The sequence below is a fragment of the Gymnoscopelus microlampas genome, assembly GCF_963454915.1.
Source record: "Gymnoscopelus microlampas genome assembly, chromosome: 4".
Classification (NCBI taxonomy): Eukaryota; Metazoa; Chordata; class Actinopteri; order Myctophiformes; family Myctophidae; genus Gymnoscopelus; species Gymnoscopelus microlampas.
Window position 1 is genome coordinate 31,131,125 of NC_139941.1, and position 17,905 is coordinate 31,149,029.

At 41.6% G+C, this 17,905-nt stretch overlaps 1 protein-coding gene across 1 annotated transcript in view; it reads right to left on the bottom strand.

Annotated features, from left to right (window-relative positions):
* gas2l1 (growth arrest-specific 2 like 1) overlaps positions 1 to 13,616 on the bottom strand; it is a 40,540-nt gene extending 26,924 nt beyond the window's left edge. The window contains exon 1 of the mRNA XM_084056109.1: positions 12,254 to 13,616. Within this exon, the coding sequence (XP_083912235.1) occupies positions 12,254 to 12,991 (738 nt within the window). The 5' untranslated portion in view covers positions 12,992 to 13,616. The remainder of the gene's footprint in view (positions 1 to 12,253) is intronic.
* Between the last annotated feature and the right edge of the window lie 4,289 nt (positions 13,617 to 17,905).

The window sequence follows — 17,905 nt, forward strand, 5'->3', positions numbered from 1 at the left end:
ACCAACAGACAAGGAACTATGAAAAAGGAGATTACAGAGATGATACAGTTTCACGCAAATAGCTGAAAAATCCTGGGTTTAAGTGTTTTTCAAACTGCTCAAAATTGCGGACAATCTACGGGCGGAGCTTACTGGTCAAAGCGATAGATGTGTTCCTCATGAGTCAAGGCACATGTGTAAGCAAGTTTCACGACTTTCGGCCAAACGAGGCATGACTTATGCCTGTTTAAAGTCTGCCTTTTCAAAAAATTGCTATAGCGCCCCCTTTTGGCCAATTGGAGTAAGATTGGTTTCAGTGATATTTGGAATGACCCTGTACATTTCTGCAAAGTTTCAAAGAAATGTGAGTCTGCATGTATGTTTTAGGCACAGATGAATAATTTTCATAAAACTGTAATAGTTAAAATCTATCTCCTCCTGGGATTTTTGAGCAATCTGCACAAAACGTTTAACACTTGAACTTTGGACCTCTGCCTACAAACATTTCCAACGGATTTTCCATAAGTGAAAAAAATGCAGAAGTTATGAGCCAATGGCTGTTTTTCATATAATTCAAAATGGTGGGCGATCTAAAGGTCAGAGGTCAAAAGTCAGACGACGAAAGTTGTCGGGCATGAAGAGACGCATGTGTGTATCGAAGTTTCATGGCTGTAGGTCAAACAGGGCATGAGTTGTACCTGTTCAAAGTTGGCACTTTCAATTGAGTGCTATAGCGCCACCTTTTGACGAAAGATTGTGAGAATTATTTTTTGATCGTTTTTCATGACCATCTACCATATGGCCGAGTTTCGTAAAAAGCGACTGCACGGTTCAGCCAGAACTGCGAAAAGTGGCAGAAGAATACTGCCAATAACAATACGGTTCCAGAGCAGAGCTCTGGCCCCGTAACAAAATGTTGTGAGTGTACACGTGGGGTTGAGGATGTTTGGGGTGTTGCCGGTCATAAAACGGCACATTTTCCAGATTATGGCATAGTCAGAAGATTAAGGAGGCAGCTTGTCATTTTCCTGAAATAGCACCCTTTATGTCCCATGCTAATTAAAGAGAAGGGCTAAGCCTCCACATCTCACCTGCCTCTCTGGTCTCCCTTCCTTGCCTACCCCGATTCAAGTTTCTATCCTGTTCTGCCACCTGTCTTTTCATCTCTATCTGCCCCTCTACATCTCTTTAGCCCATGAATTACCAGTTAGGCCTACAAAGTCTCTCACTAGACCTCTACTGGTCTTAGTTGTCTTTGTCTCACTGACATTTGGCTCTCTTTCTCCTCAAGTCTCCTCTGTCTTGTGTCTGTAGGTGGACTGAGCCCTGCTTGGGAAAAACCCCAGCCGGTGAGTTAATGGAAAGATCCCCATGGCAACAGACACACACATCCTCACCCTTCCCTTTTACCAGTACATTTGGTTTTCTTTCTTTTTCTTTTTTCATTCTTTCTTTAGTAGAACCTTTCAGTCCTCTCTTTAAAGTTGCTAAATACCTCCCCAAAAACCTTTTAGCTGAGATCATACGTGTTCTTCCAGCCAGGAGTTAGTCATGTACAGTGTGTCTCGTGGCAGAGCAGTGCAGCACGGAAAGATAAACCTTATAGAATGTCTGTGATAATAACATAATAATAATACAACCTTTTACGTATTGACTTTGTGGAACTACCGTGCTATCTCTGTGTGAAAACCGTGTAGCTGGCTAGCTCCCATGTCTTCAATAAATCAAGAGCAGGGACACATGCAAACACACTAGTGTAAGAATAAACAGAATTGTAACCGTCGAGGGGGTGGAGAAGAGTAAGGTCACGCAGTAAACATGCGGAAGTGGAATTGGAACACTGCGAAAAACTGAAGGATGAATTATGGATGTATGCTGGTCACATGGGGGACGTTTTTTCACCAAGCGCTGCAGATGTTTGAGAGAGTAAGAGAAGAACGAACTGCAACTCAATCCACAGCACAGTGAGCAAACCCCTGTACTCTTAATCTACTGTGACTATCAGAAGATCACTGTGTGTGCACAATGACATGCAGATGATGAAGTGCATTGCCTTTGATCATTTCAAACAACGAGAGAGTGTTGGGATATAACCTTTAAACTGTTGGGTCAGCGTACATTTAGAGAACATATATCTTTTATTTTGTTTGTTTTTGTTCTGATACATTATATCTGCCGTGCATGTGATAGTGTGAGTCAACAGAACTTGGGGGTAATCATAATCTCTTCTTTCCCTTCCTTCCGGACCTACAGATATTTGAGGGGCCGTCCATGGTAGAGATAAGGCCAAAGATGAGGGTTGTCCCAAACCCAAGGGATGCACAGAGGAAATAGGAGTGGGAGAGAGAATGATGTTCAGCCTCCTTTTGTTGGAGTATACTGATTTGCAATGTTAAACATCACTGGCTAGTTAAGAGTGTGCACTGTGCAGCTTTATTTTACATTACCAAAACATAATCTCTGCTTTACTGGATGTTCAGCTTTCTCAAACTGGGGGTTCTTACACCATTGAAAAAAAATCATGTAATTGTAATGTGCTGATTCATGGTAGCCTATGAATCTGGAAACAAATGAAATCACATTTAAGCTGCCAAAAATATCTTTAGCTTCACCTATTGCTGGAAACCTTACTTTTGCACCATTGGTGCTAGATAATACTTTTAAACTCTAGATAAGCAAAGCATATATATATACATAATAGAAGGAGATACAGTACATTGAAGGCACATTTGCCTCATTTACACAGACACAAAATAAATATAAATTACCGGGACGCAACTCCTTTACCGGTATATATTTGAAAATAAGTGTCTAGCCTATATAAGACAACATCAGCCAAACTTTGAGAATTTAAGAGACTCCATATTGATGAATGCTTCAAACTTTCATCATATTCAAAAACTCTCAGTCCAGGTTATTCAACTCTAGTTCAAATTAAACGGTAGAACAAAGTGGGTATTGTGATTTTGGACACTGTGGAAACATGCATGGATGTTCTAATAATGTAAGGCATTGTTTATTTAAATTAATTAGGCCTACTCGGGGCCATGCATGCCGGGAACGAGGCATAGCAGGATTACATGCCCCACCCGTTGTTATCTGTTATCTGATATACTCGTTGTCAGCTCCACACACATTGCATTTTGCCTCCTGCTGTTACTTTCATTCGCTTCCTTCACCTTTGACCCCAGCTCTCATCATTTCTGTTTCTATTTCTTTATAGGGTTTTAATGAAGCATAGCGTTAGTTCATGCAGGACACGGAAGTCTTGCACGCCAAAGCTGTCGTCAGCTGTCAGTCAGCTGATGTGAACATCAGCTTTCTATTCCCCATTCACAGCGCTGCTGGTCATTACGTCACACATTCATACTCCAATCACAGCTCACGCATTAGCAAAGAGGTTCCTTTAAATACGGCTTCGTATTCACTAGGTCTCTGCTGGTCTTGCTGCCTGACCATTTCTGCTTGCTGCCTCCTCCACCCCAGCCTCCACCTTTTGATTAGAGTCTGGCATAGGCTCAAATACCTATGATTATCATTTATATTTATCTTTTTTTTATTTATTTATTCTGTTTATCCGAGTGCCCCTACTTACAATATATCGCACAAACCGGTTTCTTTTATAGTATACATTTACATCTGTGTTATCCTATGGTGCACTAATTATCTGTATAAGTCACCTCTTCAACTCCCACCTCCCTCAGCTCATCCAACATACTTTCTCTTGCCCTATGGTAGCACCTATGGTAGCAACTACAATTCATAATAGCATATTCCACAGACTCCTCCTCCTGAGGAACTCATACTGGCTAAGCGGCACAAACATGACGTGATGCTCCGCCAATCCGTGAAGGTTTGGGGTGGCAAATCAGGGAAGCCGATGCATAACAGAGAATCTGTGTGTCCTCTGCAGAATCGGTGTGTCCTCCTCAGACCCGCGGTCAGACCGATAGATATTCGTAACCATTCGTCCGATCAAATTGCCATTCGAGTCTTATGAGACAAACACGCCAGGTTTGGTTGAACACTTGCCGAGTTACCCCCGTGAGTGATAGACAGACAGACATTTAAAAAGTTAGAGGTTCGGGCCGCATAGCGGCCCTCGCGTCTTGAGTTGGCCCTCACCCTCACACCTACGTCGCACCGCCGATCCTATGCCCATATATGGAGATCTCTGTATCTGTCAGTCCTTGTCCATTTTAGGCCATATACAGTAGGCATTCCCCCTTTTGTCCCCATATATGGAGCTGACTGATTTGTTTGCACCTGATGCCACAAGACAATTGCGGTTAGACAACTGACTACATATTTGGGCGTAGCTGTATTGGGAACTCCTTATATGGTTATGGCTGAGTCATAGTGACATGAGCGTGACGACGTGGTCCACCGGCCGGGCCGATATGCTGTTTTTGTTTTATTCTTGTTGTGATCTGTTTAACTTGTTTGTTTCTTTTCATTATTTTATTTTGTTCTAATTTGTTTTTCTTCTGCTCTGTTTGCTTGTTTTTAACATGTTCTTGTTCAGCACTTTAGTTCGACCTTAGTCGTTGTAAATGTGCTATATAAATAAAGTTTGAGTTGAGTTGAGTATTACCGTATATAATGTTTGAAATCCTTTTAAAAAGCACATTCATCTGTGTATACTGTATATGTGTATGAATGTATACTGCATACTAATATGTCAACTTTGTGTGTCAACTTGCGCAAGGTTCATTCAAATATATCATTGTTGCGACAGTATGTGGGCACCCACATGAACACATAACAAAGCTGCAGCATTTGGAGTGTGTGACCCCAGCTTCACCTGTAAGTTAACTCTTAAAACTCTTAAGACATTGCTAGCTTGCTGTAACTTGTTTGTAGGAATGGTATGATGATAACTGTCCTAGTAATAAAGCATATATACTGTAGTAGTCACTGCAAAACTTTAACAATACAAATGAACATTCCGACATCTCAATACATGGTTTTATTTTTCATGTATTAAGAGATCTCTGGGATAGGCTAAAAGTAGACAATGAGGGGATTATCTGACCAACACCAACTGCAGTACACAGGTGAGTTACATGAAATAGCACAGAACAAGATACTTGTTTCAGTCTGCTCAGTTTATCTGCAATGTGTCTGGAATATTTCCAAGACAAAACATCCTTACCATCAGATAAGGAAAGAATCTGGGAAGCAAAAAAGCAAGGGATGTGGGGGCGGGGGCATTTTTGGATCTTCGGGGGGTATTACTTCACTAACCACAACTAAGGATTCCCAGAGCCTGTGCACCCATGGTGAGTGGGGTTTTATTACATAGCCTGCTCTCCTGCTGCTCTCCTATCAAACCACTGACCTCATAGCACAGAAGACCGACTGTGCAATATCATGGAAAAATGGATGAAATACCCATATGACTAGAGGGTTTTAGGAAAATTGTGATCAGAAGCTGTTATAATTACATTGAGTGTCTGGCAAGCAGAGAGTGCTGTAGGGTCTGGATCCTGAATTGAAGAGTGTAGGTACAAGTACTGTACACTAAACCAACAGGCTAGGCCTGCAGAGACTGGTCAGAAGAACAGGGCTGAATTCTCCATTAGGACAAAGGCCTCAGGGTGAAGTCTTAATGTTAATGCTTTGATAGAATGGACATAAATAATGGTAGTACATATGCATTGAAATGAAAGGAAGAATACAGCGATTGTTTCACACCATTCCTTTATGGCCTTGGAAGTGCGACCTTTACAAAAGCCTTTACAAAGCCAGCTCATAGACAACACAAAGCTCTGTGTTCTGCCATTATGAAATAGCTACGCAGCTCAAGGGCAGGTTTCAACTGTTACTGAGGAAAACCTATCCCTTAAAATCGATGCTTATCTTTGGGCCACATGATAGACAGCCTGCTGGGGGACAACACTGAAAACCAATGCCATCCATAAGAGACTGCAATACTATCATGTGATGAGAACTCCTTCAGTCAGCCGATCGCTAACCCAATTATCAGTTTGTTTGATGTGTCTGATATGTCTCAAAAGCACTGAACTCAATCTCCGCACTCTATCAATACCAGAGTGACAGCTGTCACTGGGACAAGGTTATATGAGTGGATGGCCTTCTGGGGACTGTCATCTCATTCTACACCTGAGACCATTTTAGAGAATCAGAGGACAGCTGCAGAAAAACAAAATGCACAGACACATCAGTCTAACCCCATTTAGATAAATGCATACTTGAACAATAGTATGCGCGATAATGCTGATTACAAAGCAGATATCTCCACACGCTGCAATAAAGGAATAGAGCAGGTAATATTTATAGTGTGGAGTCAGCTGTTTACATGTGCATCTTGCTGCATGGAAGAAAAACAAAGGACAGGCAGAGAGAGGGAGACAACCATTCTATGCTGGCACTGTGCATAACCAAGTGGGTAAAAATAACTATTAGACGGTCATACAGCGTTCAAATTTAGCCCACGTCTAGTCTAAACACTTCCATGAGCTGTGTGTGACAAAAGATGGAGAAACACTGTGAGGCATGCCATGTTCTCTCAGCAATGTGTACGGGTCTGGCCCAATGCAAGCCATGATGACCTACTTTTCTCTTTTTCTCTTTCTCTCTCTGACACACACACACACACATTCTCCCACCCTCTCACACACAGTGTAAAATCTATTCCAGTCTGGTTTAGCAGAGTGTACAGTAAAGGCACTCCAGGCTTTGTCTCCTTTTTTTTGCTGAATTCATGAATTGGACCATGTGGCTAATGGAGCACATATTCCACAACATGTTCACTCTCTCTCTCTCTCTCTCTCTCTCTCTCTCTCTCTCTCTCTCTCTCTCTCTCTCTCTCTCTCTCTCTCTCTCTCTCTCTCTCTCTCTCTCTCTCTCTCTCTCTCTCTCTCTCTCTCTCTCTCTCTCTCTCTCTCTCTCTCTTTCTCTCTGATGCCTGTGATTCTTCCTGTCTACATTCAACAGTATCAGTCTATCTTATGGTGAGATGAAGGCCTAGATTAACATTACTGTCAGTGTTGGCAGTCTATTCTGTTCAGTATGCCACCAACAAGGCATACTGTTCTGCCCTCCACTCTATCGTCTCCAGGGGGAAAAGGTGGGGGAGGGGAAGGGAAGGGAAGGGAAGAGAAGAGAGATGCGGGTTATTGCACATTTATGAACCAGACAAGGAATGAATGATGAAGCCCAAGGGTGAAGACACATGAGCCATTTCATACGAGTGAATCCAAAGAAGAGGAGACGAGGAGTAAAGGATGCATGATACAATGCAACCTTTCAGTGCAAAAAGCTCCAATGGTCTGCTCTTATTGTCTTTGCGTCTGCATGCTCAAAGACCTCACATATAGTTGGCTATATGCATGCAGCAAGTATGTGAACAATGCAAGCCTCCATTAAGGGGGATCAGTAAGTATAGTTTGTATTATCATGAGTGTATGTCAGACTGCATGGGTAATTGGGTGTATGTGTTTTATCAAGGCAACTACAGTAACCCCAGGGCCTAATTGCACTCATGGTCCACAGCTGAAAGAACAACAGACATTATATTGCAAGGACATGTCTATTTAAAAAGTTTTTTGTGTATATATGGACTGCCAAGAACTATTGCCTGTGGCTTCTTGTGGCATATGGGGTCAGTCTGATATCACTATCACAATCTGCATGTAGAGGAAATATGCCTGCTTTAGAAAATCTAATAAAACAAGGGATAGATACAGTGTGTAGAGATATGAATATAAATCAACTGCTGCCTGTACTATTTCTATATAAAACAAATACCACTTCATGAGTGTGAAAATGCGATTCAGAATAAGACTATCATTGAAAGCTTATCTGGGGATAAGTCGGTCTATGGGAAAAGTCTATTTTTGTAGGAACTGCAAACCTCAGGATGAGTGAGACCAGTCACTTCCTTATCCCTGAGTGGAAAGTCATGTCTTATGTATCTTTAGATGAGTAAGAACGTATTGGTAGGACAGTGGTTGCCGCTAGGCTGCATGTTTAAATAAGCACTTATGCTAACCAGGAAAGTAAACAGGAACTGAACAGGAACTAGTCACTAGATACACATCAATTTTTATGTCACACCTATACAGGGAACCACCATTCCTGCTCGACAGGCCACCTGCACTGAGGGTAAGAAAGAGTAAGTCAATGAAATCGATGTAGGCCATGTTGCACAACAAAGTCTAAAACTTGTTCTATATGCCCAACGTCCCACCTTGAGCCTGGAAATGTATGCTCATAAAGGCCATCATTCTATTACACAAACGCTATACTTCTATTTCCTCAGTGAATGCGAAAGGAAGATTAGTGTCATAAAGCCTGATTTATGCATCGTCGTACGACCGAAAATAACCGATCTACGAGCTCACAATGCGTTGTGGAAGCAACACTTTGTGAGCTTGTAGTCGTAAGACAGGGCATAAATGAGGTAGAACACTTCACTACTAAACACACCATGAAACCTACAGCTATTGTATAATGGCAAAATGATGACAGTTTTAACCGGCTTTGCTTGGTAAAGTCCTGGACACGGTGACAATTTACAGAACAGAAAACACGTATATGCCACACCATGCCACCATTCTGCTGGGGAGATCTGGGCCACTGCTGAAAAGCTCAAATATGTTTAGCCAAGTGTGTGTCATTTGCCTTGGCTAAATATCCTAATGCAAGTTACAGCAAACCAAATGTTGACTTAGAATTTAAGTAAATAAATATGCATGACAGCATCTCATGTGATGTTTTTCTCTCCTGTTGAAAATGAAATGTGAAGCACTGCGCTTGGTGCTGAACAGATTGCCAAACAGATCACTTTCTTTTTTTTTGTTCAAATTGGATTGGAATGTCCAAACAGGCACATAATTGTCTCTTCTGAAAGAACTTGTACATTTTATATATTTTTTATATCATAGCACCATTCCCATATTTTCCACCAGGCATTTTAATCTGCTGTGTGCTGTGGCAAGGTAATCAACTGCTTAAATGGTCTCTCAGATGATGTCTTTAAAAATGACATTTCATCAATAATGTTACATACTCTTGAACACTTAAACCCTCTATTCCGAGTTCCAACTGTACTTGGTACACTGGTCCACTCTTCACCAAATCTCTTTGCCAAAAATAGACAATCTACAAGCTCACAACCTGTCACGTTGACACTTAATCTAAATTAAGATTAAGATTTCTCAAAAAAGAAGAACAAAAACAAATGAATGAAATTCTGTATCAATGCCATGTAGATTTAGAAGAGAAAGCTTCGTCAAAGGGCTGGGCAATATATCAATATTGTGATATGGGACTATATATTTGTCTGGAATTTTGGATAACGTACTACAATGTCGTAATATGGTATAATTGTTGTCTTTTCCTGGTCTTTCCCTATTCTGGGGGTGACATTCACGTCTACAAGCTCACAATGCAGTGTGTTGGGATGCGTTGTGAGCTTGTAGATTGGCTATTTTCGGTGAAGAGATTTGGTGCAGAGAGGGAAAAAGAGCAGACCAAGTACAGAGCCAACCGTGGTCAACTAAATTTAGTTCACTAAGTATAGTAGGTTTTAGTCGTAAAAGGCTGCTACAGCAAAGTGAGGTAATGTTCTGAACTTAGGCCTACCTCTATTATTTGCCTTTACCCCCTTGGTTATTTTATTGTCATTACTGATGATTATTTATCCCAAAACGTATTAGGTGAATATTTTGTGAAAGCACAAATAGTCATCCCCAATATTACATCTCAATATCGATATTGAAGTATTTGGTGGAAAATATCATGATATTAGATTTTATCCATATTGCCCAGCCCTACTTCCTCATGCATAAAGCTATCATGCATGCATAAAGATAGCATTACAAGCGGTAGATGAGAAGGAGCCTAGGCATCCGGTACTGACAAGCAATTCATTCCACATGATGCAGGAAAGTGGCACTGCCTGCATGACTGGCTGTTCTGCATACCGACACTCAACCTATAGTCTCACAGCCGAGGACCAATGAAAATATCACTAAGCCTGTCAACTTTCTTCGTCTCCCTCCCATTAGGATACTCATGACTGCTGGCAACGAGGGTTCTAGTAATTACAAGACAACATGCTATACTAGAGAAATGGGTTGTCGCAAGTGTAGAGAACTGGTAACTGAGGTTAAGGAAGAACTACAGGCTGAATACCCTGTAGACAGAAGCTGGTTCAGTTCCCCATTCATCAGATATTGATTGGAACAAAATCCTCTTTAAAAAAATATGTTTTCATCCGGGTAGTTCTGCAGTTGACATACTACAGTCCGTAATCGGATATTGGGTGGCATTGACCATCCTTGTCCCAGACAAGGTCAAGGAGGGAAAAAAAGTAAAAGAAATCAAATCAAATACAGGATGTTGTAATCTCAAGATGATCACAAACACTATAGACAAGATGGTTTGGTCCATTATTAGGGCAAATAGCGTGCAGCAGCACAGTAACTGTAATTCTTTAGATATCGCTGCTTCTTTCCCCTTGTTTTAGTACCGACGTTCTCACTCCCAGAGATTCATGTGGCTGATACAGACTGTTGTCAGGAGCACGCAGGGCAATCTTTTTTCTTTTTTGTTCAGCTAGACGGGGACGGAAGGAATGCAGTGCGATCAATATGCATGAGGGTTCAATGTGCAATCTATTAAGTGGATCAAGGCATATCAACAGTCTCTGTTCTTCGCTGTCACTATACAGGACTGTGTGAAAGAGAGACAGAGAGAGAGTGATTGAGTCAGTGTGAGTGATTGAGTCAGTGTGTGTGTGTGTGTGTGTGTGTGTGTGTGTGTGTGTGTGTGTGTGTGTGTGTGTGTGTGTGTGTGTGTGTGTGTGTGTGTGTGTGTGTGTGGGGGGGGGGGGGGGGTGATGAGCTGGTGGTCACTGGTCAGGACACCATGAAAAGGAGAGAAAGACTAAAACATTCCTCTTTAGGAAGTTCATCCGTTTGCATGCTGGACAGAATCCATGGCAAACTTTGACAGTCATATGAGTGTGTAGACAGACACCTACAAAAAGGCTGGATACAAACAGTGTGCTTCCCTCCTCCACATGCTCTCCCTCCTTTCCTATTTCTGTGCACCGAGGTCACACAATAATTGCTCCGCTCTGCTGCCTGACCAGCATGAGTATGACTGCTGACTGTCTCTCATCCCCCTCCGCCCCCCCTCTAAGCTTTGCCTCACATCTCTGGCGTGAAAGGCGGACATTGTCCCCGCTCCTCTCATCCGCACCAAAATATTAACTCCTCTCCACTCATAAACCGAGCACGTGTTCTGCTGGTCTATGTCTGCCGATGAGTTGTGCTATCTCTCACAATGTCTCATTCATGCTCACACGCTTATGTCTGGCAGGTCCCAGTGGGGGACAGCCAGTTAAAAGAGACAAATTACGCAGGTTTGGGTGATGGATCCAATTCAAGGGTATAGGAAATATTTGTTTTATAGCCAAACAGCAAATAGAGTCTTGCCCTGTGGCTATGTGGCAGTTTAAAGTTGAAGTTGGATATAGAGGAGCTATTACACACAGATGGGTTTCTCCTGTGCCTGCAGCATATTGTGTTAAATTAGCTTTAAGGACTAAATAAACCAGGAGACTATTTGCAACAAGCCTAACCAGGTTATCCACTGAGAGCTGCAAGAAAACAACCACTTTACAGGCTACGTAGACATTTCAGTTTGAAGGAATTCATGAGAGTCTACCTGAGGCTGTGACCTTTCAGGGCTGAAGAATGTGAGGAATTGAGTACAAAATATACATTGCATTGACCCAACCTGTGGAGTGGAATTAGCCTAAACACAAACAGAAACATGCCAGATAGCTGCAGGGCGCAAGACTTCTTTGTAGCAATGAGATGTTTTCAGAGGTGTTTCACTTTTGACACAGCTGTGTTTTATTGTGGGAAGTATTCTTATATCTTCTATCAGCTGCTCTATATTGCCCAGTACCAGATCCAAGAATACCAGATGATGTTAAAGCCAAACTCATAGCATAATAAGTATAAGACTCCAGATGTAGACTGCAATCATCAGGTGCAAGTCAGTGGACTTGAATTCACTTAATCAGATGATAAGGTTAAAGTCATCTAATGCAATATGGAGCAATTGGAAGAGCACTTCCACAATTATGTTTATATCAATCATTACTAGAGTACAGTTTATGGGCCTATTATTGTAATTCATCCAATTAGATCTACAGAGATAAGCTTTGATGATAAATTGACAATGTAAACTGTTGGCTACCGTCTTGCTAATATTTAGGACCCCAACTCACCAACTCGTCCAAATTTCTCATGTCACATAGAACTCTTTTCTGCTGCTGCTGCTGCCAGTGGAGGAACGGGCTTGGATCCTCCTGTAGATCCTCGACAGTGTCACTGTTTTCCTTCCGACTGAAACACCTGCTGGGTGGGCTCTGTTCGCTTGGTTCTGTAATGTTAGCATGATGTGATACCGAGTCCCCGGTCCGCAAGCTCTCTTCTTGGTCCCGGATCTCCTCTTCGATCTCCTCCTCCAGTTGGATCAGCATGGGAGCCAGCATGCCAAACTTGGCCCCGCGACGCGCCACCTCAAGAAGGCAAAGAACAAAGTTCTTCTCGTTGCATCTTTCCACCACGTCGTTGGTCTCAAACATCAGGACATCCTTGATCCAAAGCTCCTGTCTGCACCAGGCAATGAAATTCGAGACATTGTCCCGTGCCAGAAACGATCCGGGGACGACGTTGCGCGACTGAAAGCCCACATCTTTACAGGGCATCTTCATAGACTGTGCAGCCTCCGGGTATTCCAGCTGGAAGTCCACCGCGGCGCGGTTCACGTTGTTGGCGTGCCGACAGAGGGCACAGCCCGTCTCCAGACCCTCCATGAAGGTGTCCGCCGTAATATCTAGGTCATAAAGGGTGTTGAGCCACTCGGCCAGGTCCTCCTTCATGGCATACAGGTATTCTTCACTCGACTTAAAGGGCCGTATACTCTTGGAAGCAGCGGACTGGATGTTACTCTGATCAGCCATGTTTGATCGGAATAATAGCCTCCTATCAATACAGTCTACCAATAATTCCTGATCGTCTCATTGCAAAACTGCTGTCCAGCGCCTCGTTGTCAAATCGGAGCGAAATAACCGTGTTGACGCACCCATGACACCCTGCATGTGCGGTATATCTGTAGTGGAGCTCCTTGAAGGAATGCCGTGTATTGTCAGAGCTGCATTATCGGGATGCGGGACAGCCAGCCACGGCGCGTGGATGCGTTTTCCGGATGCCTGCGTGGAACCAGTTTCCTTTAATGAGCGCATCGCCAACTCACAGTGCGGGAGAAGAACATCACATCGGTATTCTCGGCAACGTTATCAGTAGACTACATCGACACACACACCCATTTGTCGGCCTATTCCATGTGGCAGGTCGTGAATCCCCACACCCTGAAAAATCCACGCGTTACCATATCCTTTGAAGGTGACCAGTCAAACCACTGGCTCCTTGGTGAAATCACAACACTGACCAGTAAGGTTAGTGATACAGCCTCCCAGTTCATCGTTCCTCATCATAGCACAGGCTCAGCCCATATTGCGCCGCCTCTCTCGCACTGGATGTTTTGTTGACCCGCTCTAGCTAAGACCAGCAGAGCGATGCGGTCGGTCTATTCTACGGCACATCCCATTATGAGGGATGAACGCCCGGTAGAAGAGGAAAAACTTAACCCCCTGTGTACCGTCATATTAAATCATCTTTAACATGCTCGTCAAATTGTACATACACAAGCATGTGATTCCGGTTGGGCGCCAGTGGGCTAGAACAGTGGTTCTCAAACACGTGATTTTGGGGTGGGGGTCCCCAGTTGACAGTGAAGTGACGATTTAAGGACTTTTAAGACAAAGAAGAAAAGAAAGAAATGAAAAAAGACCATGCAGTCAAAAGTAAACAAACTATAGCCTACTAAAAATTGGTTAAACACTGGCCAAAATGCTCAAATAATATAAATGATCTGCTATTTTCACAATATCAATCTGTGGAACCGAGTGAAACTAAATGTAATGCCTGAACAATTCCACGTGCTTGTCAGGGTGGGGGGTCCCCAGTTCAAATATGATTATTTTGGGAGGTCACTGCCTGAAAAGGTTGAGAACCACTGGGCTAGAGCAAAATTGCCAAACATGTTTAATGCTTCAGCCAGGTTTCTTGACGAATAGCAAATATAATTGAATAGCACTGTAGTAGCAGTGCTACTACAGTGCTTTCCAATTATATTGCTACTGTAGCACTTATGAATATGTTGTTAACAATTATCCCTTTTTTTGTTTTAAAGAAAATCTAAAAGTGGCCAGTTAAAAATAGTCTAGCCTATATATTTTGTTAGCCATAGTTGTTTGGGACAATGCAAAAAATAACAACATAATTACATAAGCCAGCTGTTGTTGACATGTGTGTGAAAATATGAATTCAAAATATAACAATATAATAATATTTACTAAAGTTATTAGCTTTCCTTTGCATGATTGTCATATTTTGTGATGATGGGACCCCAGCTACTGCTCCAATATGAAGTAAAACAGCAGCAATTTGTTCCCCTTTGCCAACTGCTATGTGTTATGTCTGTCTGAAATAAAATAATAATTATTATTATTTTGTTAAAGCTCTCTAGGCTATATTCTGATAGTAACCAACAATAACTATTAGCATTGTTTGTTCAGTAACTGTGATACTGATTTGTTAAAGCGTGACTACATTTTGCCAATAAAACACATATTCAATAACGAAAGAAGCAACTGGCAGGTGGTATGTAAAATTGTTGTTGTAGATCATTTTCTGTAAACCTAGCCCTAACCTACTTGATGGCATTTTAATTTGCACTGTCCCAAATCACTCCAAAAAAGTATTCTTAATTGGCCACTTTATGATTATTTTTTTGTATTGTTCACAAAATTATTCCTAATGAGTTATAAAGTGCTTTTTCATTATATTTGTTGGAAAAACATGTAATTATGAGTCAGAGTGGCATTCTTATTTTGAAGTCCCACTACCGGAAGTTCTATTCTTACTGAAGACACACTTGACGAGCTTGTTAAGATAAAGCTGACGGAATACTGGCAGTGTTGCCATGTCCGCTTATTATAAGTGATTTTGGGCTTGTTTTTCCTGTAAAGTTGCTTGTAAATATTGGTAGTTGCGGGTTGCAGTTTTTTGGGCTTATTTCTAAAGTGTGGCTGCTTATTTGGGCTTGTGATTAATATGTATTAATCCCCCCCCCCCCCCCCCCCCCCCATCAAAAAATATTTTGTGCCAGGGACCCCCATACAAGATTTGCGTTGTTAAAATATTCCAAACTATTCCACGTTTTCCCCTTTCCCCCCAAGATTTTATTTGAAAATCGGTGTTGTGAGTTTGTAGATCGGCTATTTGAAAATAGCCAATGTATAGGGTTAAAGTGCTCATGTGGCCTACAGTTTGCTCTGCTTGTTTTCCTAGACATGGTTGCTTATTTATCTCGCAAAATCTGGCAACATTGGTACCCACACTCCCACAGACAGACTGCAGGAGGATATACAGTATTTTATTTTCAGGCATAGCACGCATTTTCATAATGAGGAAGGTCCGTCATAACTTGTTTAGGGCAATTATGTGACCACGGCGTATTTATAGCCTAATAATCAATTGTAATATATGACCACCTCGACTCGAGTGTGGGACTATGTGGACTTCACTAGTCTGTTTGAAAGATCAAATAGGCCCTAGAATAGAAGAGGTCAGCTAGAGGCCATATATTTCAATTAGGCCCATTTTATAAATCGATATTCCGATTAAATTAAAGATCTTTCACACCCACTGTAAAAACTAATAAAAAGCTCACTACTTGGAGAACAAAGGCTACTCATGTCAGAGAGGTGTTGTAGGGACATATTTATTGGGGTTGGAGAAACAAACTGCAAACATAGTAGCCTAATCGAAGCGCTGCTTGCGTGATCTGTTGCCCATGGTGGTAAAACTAGGCCTACTCACGTTTCTTACTTAAGTAAAAGTATCGATACTGCATGATGTAGAAATACTCTGTGACAAGTAAAAGTCCGGAATTCAAAATGTACTTGAGTAAAAGTAGCCTACACGGGTGGCATCAAAATGTACTTAAAGTACCAAAAGTAGAAAGTATTCATTATGCAGAATGTTTAATTTCACAAGTTTTTAAATGTATGTATAGGCCTATAATTATTTTGAAAATAGCATATCTACAAGCTCACAATGCTTTGCATCCCCATGCATTGTGAGCTTGTAGATTGGCTATTTCCAAATGGCCTATTTCCATTCACTAATGGTTGTATATAGGGCTGAAGTGGTTAATGTATGTTTTCTTGTTTTGTAATAATAATCCAAACAAAGTAACTACTAGGCTAACTAAAGTTTTCAAATAATTGTAGTGGAGTAAAAGTACAATATTTGCCTCTGAGATGTAGTGGAGTAGAAGTAAAAGTGCTGAAAATAGTAAACACTCCAGTAAAGTAAAACATACATCAGAATTGTACTTAAGTACAGTACTTGAGTAAATGTAGACTTAGTTACACCACTGTCTGTTGCATGCAAACATATCCGTTTATATCCGTAGCGTTAACTTTAGCACCAACTCTCCGTTATTTAATTTAATAACTTTACTGTAGTGCTGGTCGTAACCGTTTGCCAGCATGATTTTGAATGTCAGATGCGCGGTGGAGCCTTGTTTTCGTTTAAAAAGTAACAGACAGAGAGAGAGGGGGGGGGGGGGAGTGTGTGCGTGTGTGTGTGTGTGTGTGTGTGTGTGTGTGTGTGTGTGTGTGTGTGTGTGTGTACTGTGAAGAGAAGAGAGAAAGGGGGAGGAGGTTGGGGTACTGATGAGATCATTTTCTGTGCCTGGATGAATCAGCTTTTCTGTCTGTGTCAGAGAGACAAAGTGAAAGTGCTTTAAGATGCCAAATCTGACTAAATAACTTCAAGACAACTTTATTTGAAGCCGTTAAAAGAACATTTTTTTAAAAGGCAAGCTGCTTGAACAATTATCTTTCAACTTGTAATTATATTGTAATGTAGCCAAACCCAGGGCCATATGTGTCTCTGCCCCATGGACAATGAAAAATAAAATGTGCTTTTACGTTAGACAGATAAGTGAGTAGTGTTGAGGAATGGAAACAGCAAAAGAAAAAAGAAAAAACATAATAGGTTCCCATGTAGCCGGATGACATTTTTTGCAAATGTTTTTGGGACCCCATTTAATTTATTGATGCTTTTCACTGTGCTATGTAAAGGACTAATTGTTTGTTTGTGTATATTTCTATGCTTGTATGCCCTTATCAGACCACATGGAGGATGGACCCAAGGATGGCCATGTAGAATATGTTGCACATTGAATTATTCCAGCTGAAGAAAGAACATCCTTTGCCAGGCACTCTGTGAAGGTGATGTTCTCCTCATACTGGCGGCCTGAGATTGATGCTTGTATTGATTTGAGAATGATGTCCCTTTTCCAAGGCATACAATAGGTTGAGCAGTTTGAGAAATCTGTACACAAATTGTCAGTACATTTAATGACACAATGGATGATTAGTTTAAAGAAATGCAAGTGGTTTATATCATAGTAACCCAATAGGAACAGTACAAAGTAATTCTCAAACTGAACTATCCGAGCTGTGAGAATGCCTTAATAGACATGTGGTTAACAGATGCCATTAGAGAATGTGGCCTGCCCTGCATTCACATATGTGATTAATAACATTCCTTAATTCACTCAGTTAAACTGTCCCAAGAGCATGGATTAATGAGTTAATGCTCCATCTTCCAAAACCCCAAAATGTATAACAAAAAGGTTAAGCCTGTAATGTTATCCAGTTAAGTGTGAAACAGGTAAGAGGTTAACGACGGTTGATTTTGGTTCAGGAATGGCACTGAGGAGGCCTGCTGTCTAGAAC